Here is a 15,701-nt window from a genome sequence, read left to right as displayed (position 1 = left end):
CTGTCACGTGACAGTTGATGCTTTTATAAATATTTAGTAAAGGTACTTCTAGTTTGTAAGGGTTTAGTAAATTGATATGTATCATTATATAAAGCTTAGAAAATCCTCGTTTGTTGGTGACCTGATTACGAATAAGTAACCAGTATTTATATGAACACAAACTTCTTCAAGTGGGTTTTAGTTTTATTTTTTTTATCCAGTTATTTTACTATAGGATTTCAAATATCAGAGAAACAAATGTCGCTTAGAACAGTTAGAACAATACTTGCAGCTTTTGAACAAGCGGAAGGAGTCGGTGCCAAGGTTCGTCGTTCCATTGGTACTATGAACATGAGGAAATTCAATCCATTTTTGATGCTTGATGATTTCTCGGTTAGCGCTCCTGCTGGGTTCCCAGAACACCCCCATTTAGGTCAGGAAACGATTACGTTGATTCTTAAGGGTGCAGTTGCTCACGAAGATTTCACTGGATCGAAGGGTGTCTTATATCCGGGAGATTTACAATTCATGACCGCCGGAAAGGGTGTTGTTCATTCAGAAATGCCAGTCCCACAACCAGACGGATCGCCAACGGTAGGCATGCAATTGTGGGTTGATTTACCAGAGTCGTTAAAGGAATGCAAGCCTCGTTACAGAGACTTGAAGAGTTACGAAATTCCAGAAGCCGTTGAACAGGATGGAAAATTACGTATTAAGGTTATTTCAGGTAAGGCTTATGGTGTGGAATCGTTGAAGGACTTGGCATACACCCCAGTTCAGTATTACTATTACACCATGAAGCCTGGAGCTACTTTCAAGCAAGAAATGCCTAAGGATTTCAACTTTTTCTTATACGTTAGAGAAGGTAACACCTTAGTTGTCAATGGAGACACTAAGGTTGAAAAACACCACAACTGTTTCTTCAACATGGATGGTGATGGAATTACCGGTGAAAACCCAGCATCTTCTACTGAGGACGTTGAGTTTGTTTTGGTCGGTGGAAAAACCTTAAACCAAGAAGTTTTCCAATACGGTCCATTCGTAGCAACTTCCGAACACAGAATACAGCAGGCCTTCTCCGATTACAGATCTGCTCGTAATGGCTTTGACAACTTAAGAACTTGGGATTCGTTAATTAGCGGTGGTGTAACCGATGACATGGTGTGTGGTGAATTGAAGGGTAGTCTTGATGATAGAGAAAAAGAAAGATTAGCTTACCTTCATAATAAGGAATCAAAAAAGGATGAACTTTGAAATAAATTAGCTTACCATATGTGGAAAGTATTTAACTCAAGAGAGATTAACTTTTTATGTACTATATACGATTGTTCTTATTAATATTATGTTTTATTTAAATTGATTTGTATGATAGTATAAATCCAGGTTGAATAAACACGACTTTGGAAGACGCGCTATATTTGGGAAGTGAAAATGATCCATTAAGTACCTAATATAACTTGTAGATAATGACCATGGATGCTTCATCTGAACAAGTGGAATACTTGTCATCGATATTATTGAAGCACAATACACCAGTGACATATCATACTTTAGCAAGGGAATTGAAAATTCATCAAAATAATGCAAAGAATGTCCTACATGAGTTTTACGCAGCGAATGGAGACAAGATACTGGCATCATTTATAATTACAGGAAAAAGTGAAAGTGGTACCCTTATTAAGCTATGCAAAGATGAAAGTTCGTTGGAGCTGGATATAAAGTTATTTGAGGATATTCATAGTATTCACGTTTATAGCTTGCAGACCAAAGAATCGCATATGGGCAATGAGAATATTGTTTTAGAAGAGTTAAAGTATAAGGTCGACCATATGAACAATGACGAGTATTACAGCCTCGGTATGATAAGAGGACCTGGTTTGGTTGTTGTGGATGCAAAGCTGGTACCAGCTAAAGCACCAAATACTACCGTAAAGAGTGATGCCGCACCGGCTGACTCTACTAACGAGACATCCAATAAACCTCCTAAAAGCGCTGGTTTGACATCTGGCTATGTTTCACGTAAAGCCAATAATGACAATAGATCGTCTGATAGATCTAAAACAGATTCGATAACAAATTACACCTCACGTAAATCTGAGGCCGCTAATAAGCCATCGAAGAGATCACTGACGGCACCTACTTCTGGATACCAATACAAATCTAGAAAATTGGAAAAGCAACAACCAAAGGAAAGAGTGGTCATTTCTAATGAAGGTGAGCAGGACCACGTTGAAGAAGAGCTCCCGGAAAAACGTGAAAATAAGAAGAATATATCTGACCTCAATAATTTGTTTATTGATGACTTCAGTGATGAGAGTGATAAAGAGGCTAACAACGATGAGAAGGAAGAGCCAGTTATTATTAATGAAAATGAGCCTGAATCGAAAGAACCTATATCGAAAGAGACTGAATCAAAGACACCTGAAGTCACTTCAAAAAAGACTCCAACTCCAACAACCAGAACTGAAATTAAAACTGAGCCCGATGCGGTTGATGGCGATGGTTATTTGACTTCGTTTAAATCAAATAATCCAGTAAAAAATAAGCATGACAAAAAGAAGACACAATCTTCTTTGATGAATTTCTTTAAACCTAAATAATCTAATGGTTGCAATTTGTATAGTATTATAGATATTTACTAAGAAATCATAAATATAATAATTTCGCAGCTTTCTCCAATTTTGGTGAGAAATCAAGAATTTCATATGATATCAAGCAGAAATGATTTACAATAATGCTTTTTGTTGTTCATTAAACATATCCTTTGATTAATTACAGGACATAATAGTTTATCATGTGGAGCATGTTTAGTATAATAAAACTGCCAGCTTTACGATTTCAGAAATCATTTCCTGATTAGGAAGTAAAGCTTCCGCGAGTTCGTATGGGGCAAACTGAATTCCCCATTGACTAGTTAACTTCCCAAAAGGTATCTATGCATTTCGTTAACTAATATTGCATTCGCTTGTAATTATGCGTAAGTAGAAACGTCAGAAAGTTGTTTTGGGGTTGATATTAATTTTGTTGCATACTACAAAAAAATTAATATCAACCCAGTTTAAGGTCACCCTTTAACTGCAATGATATTGGAACTCGGCATATACGGTTCAGGAACAGTGTTCCTAAGATGACGAATGCATTCTTAGCATTCATAGTACCAACTCTCTTCTAGTTCGTTTGGCTCATCGATGCCGCTCATCGTAAAAATCAATAAATTAAAAAATTACCGTATTAGGAAAACACGATTTGCTAAATGAAGTAATGAGATATACGAATGTAAGTTACATTAGCTTACTACTTCTAGTAATAAAATTTGTTTGTATATCCAAGTACTCCATAATCTTACTACTTTTAGTAATGGCTTGCACTTTTAGAGTCAACAATTGATCCTAAAGGGTTTACAATCATTCAATTTAACTCTAGCCGAAGGATTAGTATTATCAAAGCTAAATATATAAGGTGGCTTGATCCCAGGCTTAAACACTTCCAAATATACAGTAAGCCTTTTTTATCGTTTAAACGCTTTCTATTAATTCAAAACATAGCATCCCATGAAGGTATCAACTACTACGCTCGCTACTGTCATAGCATGTACTACTGCTGTTAGTGCAGCTCCAGCTACTTATGAATCATCCGTTCAAAAAAGAGCTGATATTGATCAATTGGCTGAAGCCTTAAGAGAGCTTCAATCTTTCAATGAAAAGAGAGATACTCTTAGTACTCACTTAGAGAAAAGAGAATATGAGATAGTCACAAAAGTCTTAGCTTCTTTGAATGATACTGGAATGGCTCCAAAGGTTATCCATTACCTTGCTACAAATGAAAAATTGCAACCGGTTGTCGTCAAGACATTGGTCGCTGTCATTAAGGCTGGTGCTATGAACTTAACTGGTTTATTTAAGGCTTTAGATGAATCAAACTTAGTCACAAAGGTCGTTAACGATCTTATTTCAGATTGTCAGTTATATGTTTCGTTATTTGACGTTGCCAAAAAGATTATTGCCAATTTGGAAAAGAAGGTCGAATCTTTAGTTAAAGAAGGTATCTCCAAGTTAAGCCAAAGAGACTTAGAAGTTATACAACATCAAAAGAGATCTTCATCGCAATTACAACCTGCCGCAGAATTTGATAAGAGAGACCTCAATGACGTTGTTGTTAACTTGTTAGATTCCTTAGGAGAATCCGGTTTAGCAAGTTCTGTTGTCAAATCTATTGCCACTGACCCAAGTTACCTTCCATTCGCTATTGACTTAGTCAAGGAAGTTATGGCTAGTGGTGCTTTGTCAGTATCACAGCTTATTAGTGCTGTTAAGGGTTCTAACTTAGTCGGTAACTTATTAGAACAAATATTGACTGTTGATACCTTCAAGACTGTTGCTACCAACGCGTTTGCAGCTTTCTTTGGTGACTGTCCTGGTGCTACTTCCGTTATCTCTGTCGACGGTGCTACTTCTACCAGTTCTTCAGGTAGTTCCGGCTCTGATTCTAACTCAGGTTCAGGTTCAGGTTCCGGTTCTAGTTCAGGTTCGACCTCCGGAAAGGGTACAACTGCTAACCCATGTAAGAAGAAGAGAAGAAGAAGATCCTACAATTATTAATTCAACTTACCACTACCCACCACATATCCCGTACTTGACTACAATCATAAAACAGTTTTGACAACTAGTTTAAAAATACCATTTTCATTTTCTGTTCCGTATTAATTAATTTCTGAACCTTTTCGTTTTAATAACTTCGATTTTTTTAAATATTAGTATCGATAATATAAGTATTTCATATAAAAGGGCGTGATGGATTCTGAGGTCTTCGGAATGTTCCATTTTTGCAATTTCAAGTGCGATAATTTTTGTAGCAAAAAAACTTCCCAATTAGGAATTTTATAAATAGTATATCAATATTTAAAATTCATTGTAACGTAAAATAGACGAGAAACAATATCTGTATGCTAAATTTAAGTTGATTAGCTGATTAATGTTTGTGTTAGCTTGTCGTCTTGGTCATCGAAAATCTCAAAGAGAATTAAAAAAAACTAGTTTGTATGGTGAACGTAACACCTAGTTCCTGGAATGCCCCAAAAAATAACAATCGACAGCATAAGATGATAAAAGAAGAAAACACAAATCTTCCGTCTCCATCAAAATCATTACAAGGTACTCAAATACCTCGGGATTCAATAAATTCCTCAGAGAGCATCCATAGCATTAAGGTAGAATACGAATCCATATCAGATGTACTTGTGGAAAATAAGGGGATAGCAAGAACAGAAAATATAAAAACAAAAAGTGGAGGAATAGGTAGCTTTTTAAAACCCAAATTTTTAAAGTCAAGGTCATCTCTTAATTCCAGCGGAAGTAATGAGAATATCGTACGATCCGAACCCAATTTTACAACAAAACAAAGACAATCAACTATTGAAGATTTCGCAGATACGTCGTCAGAAGAACAGAATTCCAAACAGTATGTTTATGATGCGGAATCAATTAATTCTATTTTAGAGGAGTATGGAACGAGGAATTCGTTAAACCTTAGTCCTACGAAGAAAAACGATTTCATATTCAAAGAGGAATTCAATGATTCATGGGAACTGAATAGATCGATATTATCCAGTATGAATAGAAGTAATTCGGCAAGAAATAGTGGTGCGAATACCCCAGTAATATTATCGAACGCTCCTCAAGCTAGAAGAAATAACAGGACTTCTGTTATTGAACGCACTCTAGGCAATCGTTTAAGTCAAAGCAGTTCCGGAAGTTCATCATTGCCAGGTGCATTCTATGATTGTTCAAAAGGCAGTAACGGCACGAATAGTGATAGTTCAGGATCATCCAAATTTAAGATATACACTGATAAACAAAATGAAGGCCAAACAGATAATAGGAGAAAGGTTGATAGGCGAAATATTATTAGTACATCCTCAAATGTAGATGTATTCAATAGAAGCTCATTTTCTAATCTAACAACCATATCTAATATTGATTTTAACATGACTGATGATAATAAATACCCTGCATCCAAATCGACTAATGCTAATGCTCATAGACAAAGCAAACGACAAAGTGATAACCGTTTTCTTTTTGACGTCTCTAATAACATACTAGAAGCAGAATTCGATGAAAACGCTGACTCAAACATCCTGGAGAGAGTACTTCAACCTAAAGATAGAACAAGTATTTTCTCTGATAGATTTCCAAACACTAGTCTGATCAACATGGATGAAACAGCTATTAAGAACACTACAAGAGACATAACGAGGTCGTCTATGTCTACAAATGAATTACTTTATAAATTAGAAACATTTTACAATACCGATAATGATAATAATACCCAGGAATCGATACCCAATTCACAAACTCGTTCAAAAGAGATAAACAAGAATTTTTACGATCTAACGGCTGGCATTGATTCTAAAACAAATCTTCCAGTAATGCTTTACAAAGTACAGGACAAGCAGTATCTCGAAAGAAATAACAGATGGTCTATAGATGACAAACTACAGAAGGACATACGTTCAAATAGATCTCCAGTTTCAAGTCAGCAGAACAGAAGTCCTAACGTTATTCCAAAATCTTTCGCAGGATCTAGCATGTCAATCCTTGAACCATCAAAATCACGCCTCGGACAGTATGCTTCTAAAGCTAGCATATCACTGTCCGGACAAGGCGTATCATTGAATAGCGACGCATCCCAAATCTATGGCTCAAAGAAGCATTCTCATAATAACTTGCATGAAAAAAGTCCACCACTCATATTTAACCCATCGGCAAGTCCAGATACCCAATCTCATGGTTCCATAACGCTGCTTACCGCAAACAATTACCTACACGATACCTTATCAAAGAATAATTCACATGAACATATGCTCAATAACTCCCCCACTACTAATTACAATGCAATTGACTCTTCATACGACGATCTTGAGAAAAATCTCAAGCCAATTCTCGACCAAGTTCCGCACAATACTCACTCCTGGCCTCTTTTCATATTGATTATGATAATCGGCTTGGTTGTGCCCCCAATATATATATTACTTGCCGTTGGCTTCTTTGATAACAATAATACCAGCAACAGTCAATACAATCTACACCTGACATATCTTGTGGTTAATCCAAATCAAAACAAAAGATTTTCGAAAACTCAGAAGTTAGTCAGTTTCTTCATCGGTTTACTATGGCTATGTATTATATTGGCTATGATAGGAGTAGGTCTTGGGGTAGGTCTTACCCGTGAAAGTTAGTTTAATAGTAAAATGAAATATTACGTATAGAGCGTTTTGTAAATATCGCACGACTACTAGTGCACTATGTATTAGCAAGTTTTACATGAGATCATATCTGATATGGGGTAATTAGATAGTTCAATATCATTATAGTATTAACGGCCATTTATTGATGTATAATGGGGAATGTTCCAGCTAAAGAAGGAAGAAGTAGGTCGGGTACCCATTCATCAGGAACCTCAACGTTGAATGCTGATTAGCCAGGAACTAGACCGGGAAGAAGAAACACTGTATCAAGTGTATTTTCGACAAATTTAATTGATAGTAAGAAGTCTAGAAGACAGGAAGAGAAGAATAAACAGAAGGAAATACATTATTTTGATTTAATTGTTCGGTTTACCGAAAATGTTGATGGCGGGTTTTTGGCCCCTTATGGAACTTACAAGTCTAATTTGGATTACGACACGGAGATAGTCAGGAGATTAATAATCAATCGTCAGTTAGCACCATTCTATACTCCATTACAGGATTTTGACGACCATTGGTCGGATGAAGAATTGATTATTTTATTATCTCAGATGAGTTTGCATTCAATAGAAACAGCATATTCGGATTCCGAGGAAGACGACATGGATGATCATAAGATCCATAAATCAAGTAATTTTTTCAGAAGACAAGAGCAGAAAGCAAAATTGATATCGTTGATAACTAGGATCAAAGAAATGCAGAAGGCTGAAGAAAATAGATTTTTGGAAGAAAAATTAAAGGCTAAAAATGGCGAAGTAACGGTGTCGTCGGATATTCCATCGAAGGATTTGTTGTTGAAACTATATCGCAATGCTTCTGAATGTCCGATTTGCTTTTTGTATTATCCACCACATCTTAATTTAAGTCGTTGTTGTCTCCAACCCATCTGTACAGAATGTTTTGTTCAGATTAAGAGGTTAGATCCTCATCCACCTCACGATGACAGTTCAAACGAACCAGGGTCGGATACTTTACCGCATACTTTGATTTCGGAATTGGCGAATTGTCCATATTGTGCAATGCCTGATTTCGGAGTGACATATAATATTCCAACTGATATATGTACTGGCATTAACGGAAATAAACCGAACTCCTATACTCTTCCTTTTGAAAGTATTCCGGAAGATACCAGCGCCATATCTACTTCTCCAGGAGGAAACAAGAATAATGACTTACTAGTTGTCAAACCTGCTAAACAAAGAAGAAGGTCTTCTGTTGCTGCGGATTCCCCGGGTGTAATAACGATAGATATGATTAGACCTGACTGGGAACAAAAGTTAATGTCTGCAAGAAACAAATTAGCTAGAAAATCTGCGACAGCAAGTGCCATACACGCATCAAACTTATTAATCAATCAAGACGAAGAAAATAATTCATCAAGAAGATATTCGTCTGGAGATAATGGAAGAAGATCTAGTACTTCTCATTATAGGTCGGTTGAAGAAAGAATGATTGAGGAAGCCTTAAGGTTATCGATTCAAGATGAAGAAGAAAGAAAAAGGAAAGCAGAGTTGGAGGAGCAAAAGAAGAAACTGGAGAGCAAATAATTATGATAGATATTTAGTAAATATTCAAATATATGTGAATGTGTGTAACGACCACTAAAGATATTATACCATTGTATTATGGCACATGGATATGTGTTGTTATAAGAAAATCCCCCCAGATAACCACCATAGTAATAACATCATGCAAATATAATATACTATATACCGTTTTCCTGCTAAATATTCTATTTACTGCCTAATTCTTTTAATGTATCAGCCAAGATATCTCTCAACTTGAACAAATTAAGAATCCTCAATTTTTCATCTTTTAAATGGGCATTATCACTCGCTTGTCCACATGGAATTTGGGCAGCGCATGCATTGAAACACTTCTCTAGGAACCTAATCGAGGGAATCGTACCTCCTTCACGAATAAATAATGGTTCAGGAACCTCTGGCCCCCAATTCGAGCGAATTTTATCATAAAGAATTTTATACACCAAGTTATATGGATCACCAAGCCAGGGTTCAGCTTCGTGGAAAATGTTTATTAGTAAATGATTATCAGTTTCTAGTTTGTTAAACGAATCATTTAATGTCTTAATCAACAGTTTTTTAATCTTTTCTAGATCCTGATTAGGAACTATACGAATTGAAACAGATGCTTTAGCCAGCTGAGGAATGACAGTATTATTATTTGGGCCTGAGACTTGAATATTATGAATAGTCAATGAAGGGTTTCTCCACTTCGCCATTAAAGACTTAAAATCTTGATTCTTAATATTCTTCGTAGACGCTGTGTTCTCAATCTTCTGATAAATTTCTATTTCTCTATCGGTTAATGATAGCACATCGTCATAGAAGTTAGGAATCTTAATATTGTTATTAAATGGATTCATTAATTGACCTAGGATTTGAATCAAGTCCATTGTTGGCTCTTTCAGGACGCCCCCATCTACACCAGAATGTCTGTCGGGTTTATCGGAATTTATTGTGATAGATGCATTGATAACTCCTCTCAAACCATAGTTGAGGCAAGGCGTTTCATCGTCAAGCCAATACGAATTAGATAACATAATCCAATCAATATCTCCAATCAATTCCTTATTTTCGTGAATCACATCCTGAAATCCAATAGAACCACATTCTTCCTCACCCTCGATTATAAATACAACATCACAACTAAGTTCCTTGTTGTGAAATAATTCTGATACCGCATATATTGCAGCCAAAATAGGACCCTTATTATCAGAAACCCCACGAGCATACAAATTACCATCTCTTGCAGTGAGACAAAATGGATCGGTTGACCAAGAGTTTGAATCAGCCGTTGCATCAACAACATCATAATGCCCATACCAAAGAATTCTCTTCGCTTGTTTGGGTCTATCTGGAGAATTGCTTGAGAAGCATGAATAAACAACAGGATTACTATTAGGCACTGGTAACAATTTAGTTACAGTTGCACCTAAGTTTACTAATAAATTTGTTAAAAATTGAGAACAACGACGAGAATCTTCTAAGTATAACGCAGGAAATTTCAGAATTGTCTTGTATGAGATAAATCTCTTTAAAGATTTTAACAAATTTTCGTTATCCACCAAATTAGACGATAAGCTGTTGGCGTCTGAAAGATGTCTATTAGTACTTCCCAAATTAGTAATATCCCAAAGACAAAGTGCTTTATGGCCTCCAGAAACCAAATAAGTGACACCTGTTGTCGAAGTAAAAATTTTTACAGCAAGTACACTTCCATTTTCAACACTGGATTTATTGAATTCCGCATTATACTTATCGTCTTCTTCGGTAATAACCACCATCGATGATCTATCCGGATTAAGATTTCCATGGTCGCTAGGAACCATGTTTGGGGGATCAGTTTTCAAGGAAAACTTTATTAATCCGCCTAAATTTGATGCTTTAAAAATACAATCATTATATATCCCCAAACTCAAGACTTCATCGTAATTATTTTTGACCTGTTGAGAATTGGAGAAATGAATTGATCGAATTAATTGGAATGTCATTAAATCCCAAACATTGATACATGGTTCTGATAAGCCAACGTACAAGTAAGAGTCTTGAATAGACATGGATAAAACTGACTCATTGTTCTTTAATATTTTTAACTTTTGAAGAGATACTTTTTTATTAGTACAGCTAACGCCCCAGATAATAACTAGCCCATCCCCTCCACCGGTAATTAATAAATTCGCAAACTGTGTTGGGTAGTTTTTAGTGAAGTCATTTGAAGTGTCTTCAACATTAAAGTAATTCATACAATAAACATACCCATTATGAGCAAATCTGATAATATCATCATTGTTAACTTCAATTAATTTAGGTGATACGCTATTCGATGTCTCAAGAGAAGTCGACTTTAAAATCTGGTGTTTTGATTGCAAATTATTAATTGAGCCACCCGGTCCCTTTGAATCAAAAAACTTATCGTATCTAAAATGCGGCATTCTATCGATTGTGGACTGACTATCAGAAATAGTTGAGGAATATAAATATAATTTACACCATAAGATAGATGCATTTTGGGCTCCAATAAATAATGTCGATAAAGCATCAGACCAGCATATAGAAAAAACGTCACCTATATCGACAAGCAGGTAAATAATATGAGTGCAATGTATAGGATAGTTGGTGTTGTCATTAACCATGGATAGATCCCACACCTTAATCAACGAGTCTGACCCAGCACTGAATAAATAGTCCTCTGATTCGTCTATCGTTAAACATAATATTGATGCTGAATGATCTGAATTGCCACACTTGATTTCGTACTTTAAACTGTAGTTAACTATGTCAAAGACTAAAATCTTCGAATTCTGTGTCCCACAGAATATCAAATTACGTTTCGGAGAAGGAACAACACATAAAATCGAGTGAGTATGCGACCATTTATGGATTAAATTAGGAAATCTGTCCACAGGCACATTTGTTGAGTTATCGCTGCTCAAATTAGCAACGGTCAAATTAGGTGATTTGACAGGTGTCGGAATTCGTGCTGGTGTAGACACTGACGACTCCGAAGTACTATTTATGGGTAACCGCACTCTAGCTGGAATTGGTACATACTCTGCTTCATGAATGTTACCGTTGAACGCCATATTTACCCGGTAACCTCTTGTCCTGTTTGTTTTCCTTTCCGTAGTCATCTAAATTTGTATTGTAGATTCACCGATTTGATGCGAGTGCGTCATAATGTCGCACGATACTTAACTATCACCAAATGTCGTAAATGTCTCTCTGCCTCTGTACTTATCTCTCTATGTCTATCTACTTCTTTTACCATAATTCTCCTTCTCGTCCCTTCTCACCCGCCATATACGGATAGTTCTTCTGGTATATATCACTGCATTAGACCTCATAAACTATTCGAATTTCCTGTGCCATCTCCGTGTTTTCCCCCTTCACACATCCAAACCCAGTCTTCTATCGACTTCAATACTACCCGCTCTCCTACAAATTCCATCTGACTGGGGATACGCGCCAGCATACAACAAATCCCTTTTCTGTTCGTCTAATTAAGAAATCCCACCGTTTCTTGGAATGCTGCAATTTTCTGCCATACGGACTAACCATTTTGTATATGCAGTATGATCATTAAATTCTGGTGTTACGGTGAATATGGTAGTCACCTTGGCACTATAGCCTCCCAGCATATGAGACTCTAGGTTCATAATATGCTAGTTGATGCTAGCCAATATTAACCCACATCTATACACCCACTATAAAAATTGTAAACAAACATATACACCCATAAGTTCTCCGATCTTGGCATCGTGGGCATCCCACGTGGTGTAATAAATTACTTAGCACGGTAAACCTCTCCGCCCATTTTTTTTTGGCCAAGAGTTAAACGTCAAAGACGTTAGTTATTCCGATTGAAGCAAACCGTTGGCTTAATTAGGTATTTCATCGCACGAGTATTAACTTGATGAAGTTCTCTCATTCTCTTAAATTTAATGCTGTTCCTGAATGGGCGGATAGTTACATAAACTACACTGGGCTCAAAAAAGCAATTTACAAACTTCAACAAGACCAGTTGAATAACCAACCACAAGATGGGTCAATAGAGATTAATAGCGTTAATCCCGCCACTGTCACGGACTTGGTAAATGAATCTAAGGTCCAGGCACCAAAAAATAAGGCTGAAAATGGATCAAGCGATAAAAAATTTTCATCCAGGTTGATCAGCAGGTTTAGAAAACATGGGCCTGATGTTGACGACGATGAGAAGGCTGTTGGAAGTTCGACCGTTGATGCACGTTTGGGAAATTATAATGGTTCGAAAGATGAAAAAAGTCAATCTATCGAGTCTTTCACGGTTGATTTGGATAATTCCACAATCGTTACCTTTGACGAAGAGAAAACCAAATATAACGACCAGAAGTCGTCGAATTTTGATCCGTTGAAGGTTTTTACCAAGCAATTATTGATCGAATTAAGTAAAATCAATGAATTTTACCTCTCAAAGGAACTGGTTGTATTTCAAGACTACGACAATTTGGTTCGCGATTTGGAAAGTAATCACATCAACATTGATGAGTTATTTAAGACGACACAAGCTTACCAACACGAATTTGGTCCTATAGAACATTCTTCTAAAGAACCTGTTTCAAGAGTTGCATCCTTAAATTACGCTGACTATGAAAACCATGGTTTTGAAAAGCCTAATGGCGGAGTTGTCGAAGTCGAGAGGTATTCGGATGACGATGACGACGATGACGATGATGACGATGACGATACCCATAGCCAGAATTCGGCTTTATTAAATCATACTGATTTCAATGTTAAACAACAAAAGCGAATTACCTTGAAAAAGAAGTCTATTAGTTTATTCATCGCTTTGTCAGAGTTGAAATCTTACATTGAATTAAATAAGATTGGTTTTACCAAGATTACTAAAAAATTCGACAAGACATGCAATTACGCAATTAAAATAGATTTTATTGAAAACTTTTTGCCTACTACTACAAAAACATTCACACCAGAGACATTAAAGAGTGTCGATCATAAAATTAATAAAATCATCATAATTTATTCCCTTTTGTCTGGAAACTTGTCAACAAAAACTACGAAGCAAGATTTAGAGAATATTAGGGTAGAGTTGAGATCCCATTTGCGTGAACATATTGTTTGGGAACGTAATACCGTCTGGAAGGATTTACTTTCGTTAGAAAAGAAATCTTACAATCTACACCTAGATAATGAAGCTACCAGGTCTAACAAAATGGGAGATGAAGGTTCTATCAATTTAATGCACTTAAATTGGACCAGATTAAATTTCCCTTTTGGTTGGTCTATATTTGGACATACTAGTATGATTGTTCCTTCTTGTTTATTAACTTGGCAAATTGTTAAGCTTATTGTTATTATTACCACTTTCGTGGTATTAATGTGCGTCAAGACTTTTAATGACCTAGAACAACAACGTTGTCTTGCAGTTTTAGTTGCATCGGCCATGCTTTGGGCTTCAGAAGCGTTACCATTGCATATCACTGCAATGTTGGTTCCTTTATTGGTTGTTACTTGCAAAGTCTTGAAAAATGAAGACGATGGCAAGCCTATGTCTGGACCTGATGCCTCGAAATATATCTTGAGTACTATGTGGTCTTCGGTGATTATGCTTTTAATGGGTGGTTTTACATTAGCTGCAGCATTATCTAAATATAATATTGCTAAAGTTATTTCTTCCTATATTTTAGCAGTTGCTGGAACTAAACCCAGAAATGTATTAATCTCCATCATGAGTGTTTCATTATTCTTGTCCATGTGGATTTCCAATGTGGCTGCCCCAGTTTTATGTTATTCATTGATTCAGCCTGTTTTAAGAACTTTGCCAACTGAATCCCCGTTTGCGCAGGCCTTGGTCTTGGGTATTGCATTAGCTTCAAATGTTGCTGGTATGGCTTCCCCAATTGCATCCCCACAAAATATGGTTGCCATTGAATCAATGAATCCAAATCCTGGTTGGGGAAAGTGGTTTGCTGTTGCATTACCTGTTTCAATTATTGCTATGGTTGGAATTTGGGTTGAATTGATATTGACATTCAAAATTAACACAGTCAAAATCATGGCCTATAAGCCAATAAAAGAAAAATTCACAACAAAACAGATTTATATCAGTCTTGTCACCATCGGGACCATTATATTGTGGTGTGTTTTGTCTGAACTAGAAGGCGTTTTTGGTGAATCTGGTATTATTTCAATTATTCCAATTGTTTTATTCTTTGGAACAGGGTTATTACAGAAGGAAGATTTAAATAACTTTCCTTGGAGTATTATCTTGTTGGCTATGGGTGGTCTCTCATTAGGAAAAGCGGTTAGTTCATCGGGATTGTTAAAGACAATTGCTACTGCATTACAACATCAGATCAAGGATTTCAATGTATTTGTTATTCTCATTATTTTTGGTATTTTGATTTTGGTTGTGGCAACTTTTGTTTCCCATACTGTTGCAGCATTAATTATTGTTCCATTGGTTAAAGAAGTTGGTGAAAAATTGCCCGAGCCTCATCCATTAATTTTGGTTATGGGTACTGCGTTAATCGCATCTGCAGCTATGGGTTTGCCAACTTCTGGATTCCCGAATGTTACCGCGATAGGTATGACTGACGAAGTAGGAAAACCTTACATTACAGTAAATACATTCATCACTAGAGGTGTACCTGCTTCGATAATTGCATATTTATGTGTGGTGACTATTGGTTATGGTATTATGAATGCATTAAGTTTCTAACGTTACTAAATCTTTGTTATAAAATTTGTTTTAAAATGTCTAAAAATATTTGTTTCTCTTCTCACTTGTATGAATTGTTTAATTAGATATAACTTAATTTGATTTATTATGTTTTATGTATTGGACGTAGAGTCAACTTCCTGATATTGTACTACAAATTTGAATAACTTTTGATTTCTTTATGATTAAGGAATTGAATATTAGGTATAAAAAGAAATATTATAACACGTTAGAATAA

General features: G+C 36.1%; 6 protein-coding genes across 6 annotated transcripts; 5 read left to right on the top strand and 1 right to left on the bottom strand. All coding sequences in view use genetic code 12, as the record gives it.

The window, feature by feature from the left end:
- Positions 1-150: 150 nt before the first annotated feature.
- Positions 151-1,233, top strand: DEHA2E06952g (DEHA2E06952p; the record flags this gene model as incomplete). The annotated part of the gene is made up of 1 exon (XM_459612.1): positions 151-1,233. The coding sequence occupies one exon, from the start codon at positions 151-153 to the stop codon at positions 1,231-1,233; it is 1,083 nt and encodes a 360-aa protein (XP_459612.1).
- Positions 1,234-1,451: 218 nt separating this feature from the next.
- On the top strand, positions 1,452-2,579 carry DEHA2E06930g (DEHA2E06930p; the record flags this gene model as incomplete). Its single annotated transcript, XM_459611.2, has 1 exon — positions 1,452-2,579. The coding sequence occupies one exon, from the start codon at positions 1,452-1,454 to the stop codon at positions 2,577-2,579; it is 1,128 nt and encodes a 375-aa protein (XP_459611.2).
- Positions 2,580-3,530: 951 nt separating this feature from the next.
- Positions 3,531-4,577, top strand: DEHA2E06908g (DEHA2E06908p; the record flags this gene model as incomplete). Its single annotated transcript, XM_459610.1, has 1 exon — positions 3,531-4,577. The coding sequence occupies one exon, from the start codon at positions 3,531-3,533 to the stop codon at positions 4,575-4,577; it is 1,047 nt and encodes a 348-aa protein (XP_459610.1).
- Positions 4,578-5,017: 440 nt separating this feature from the next.
- Positions 5,018-7,213, top strand: DEHA2E06886g (DEHA2E06886p; the record flags this gene model as incomplete). The annotated part of the gene is made up of 1 exon (XM_459609.1): positions 5,018-7,213. The coding sequence occupies one exon, from the start codon at positions 5,018-5,020 to the stop codon at positions 7,211-7,213; it is 2,196 nt and encodes a 731-aa protein (XP_459609.2).
- Positions 7,214-8,954: 1,741 nt separating this feature from the next.
- On the bottom strand, positions 8,955-11,828 carry DEHA2E06864g (DEHA2E06864p; the record flags this gene model as incomplete). The annotated part of the gene is made up of 1 exon (XM_459607.1): positions 8,955-11,828. One exon carries the CDS (start codon positions 11,826-11,828, stop codon positions 8,955-8,957), a length of 2,874 nt encoding a protein of 957 aa, XP_459607.2.
- Positions 11,829-12,658: 830 nt separating this feature from the next.
- Positions 12,659-15,463, top strand: DEHA2E06842g (DEHA2E06842p; the record flags this gene model as incomplete). Its single annotated transcript, XM_459606.1, has 1 exon — positions 12,659-15,463. The coding sequence occupies one exon, from the start codon at positions 12,659-12,661 to the stop codon at positions 15,461-15,463; it is 2,805 nt and encodes a 934-aa protein (XP_459606.2).
- Positions 15,464-15,701: the final 238 nt, after the last annotated feature.

This window comes from Debaryomyces hansenii, assembly GCF_000006445.2.
Source record: "Debaryomyces hansenii CBS767 chromosome E complete sequence".
NCBI classification, from domain to species: Eukaryota; Fungi; Ascomycota; class Pichiomycetes; order Serinales; family Debaryomycetaceae; genus Debaryomyces; species Debaryomyces hansenii.
The sequence above is the reverse complement of the archived record's forward strand: the minus strand, read 5'-3'. Positions and strand labels throughout refer to the sequence as shown.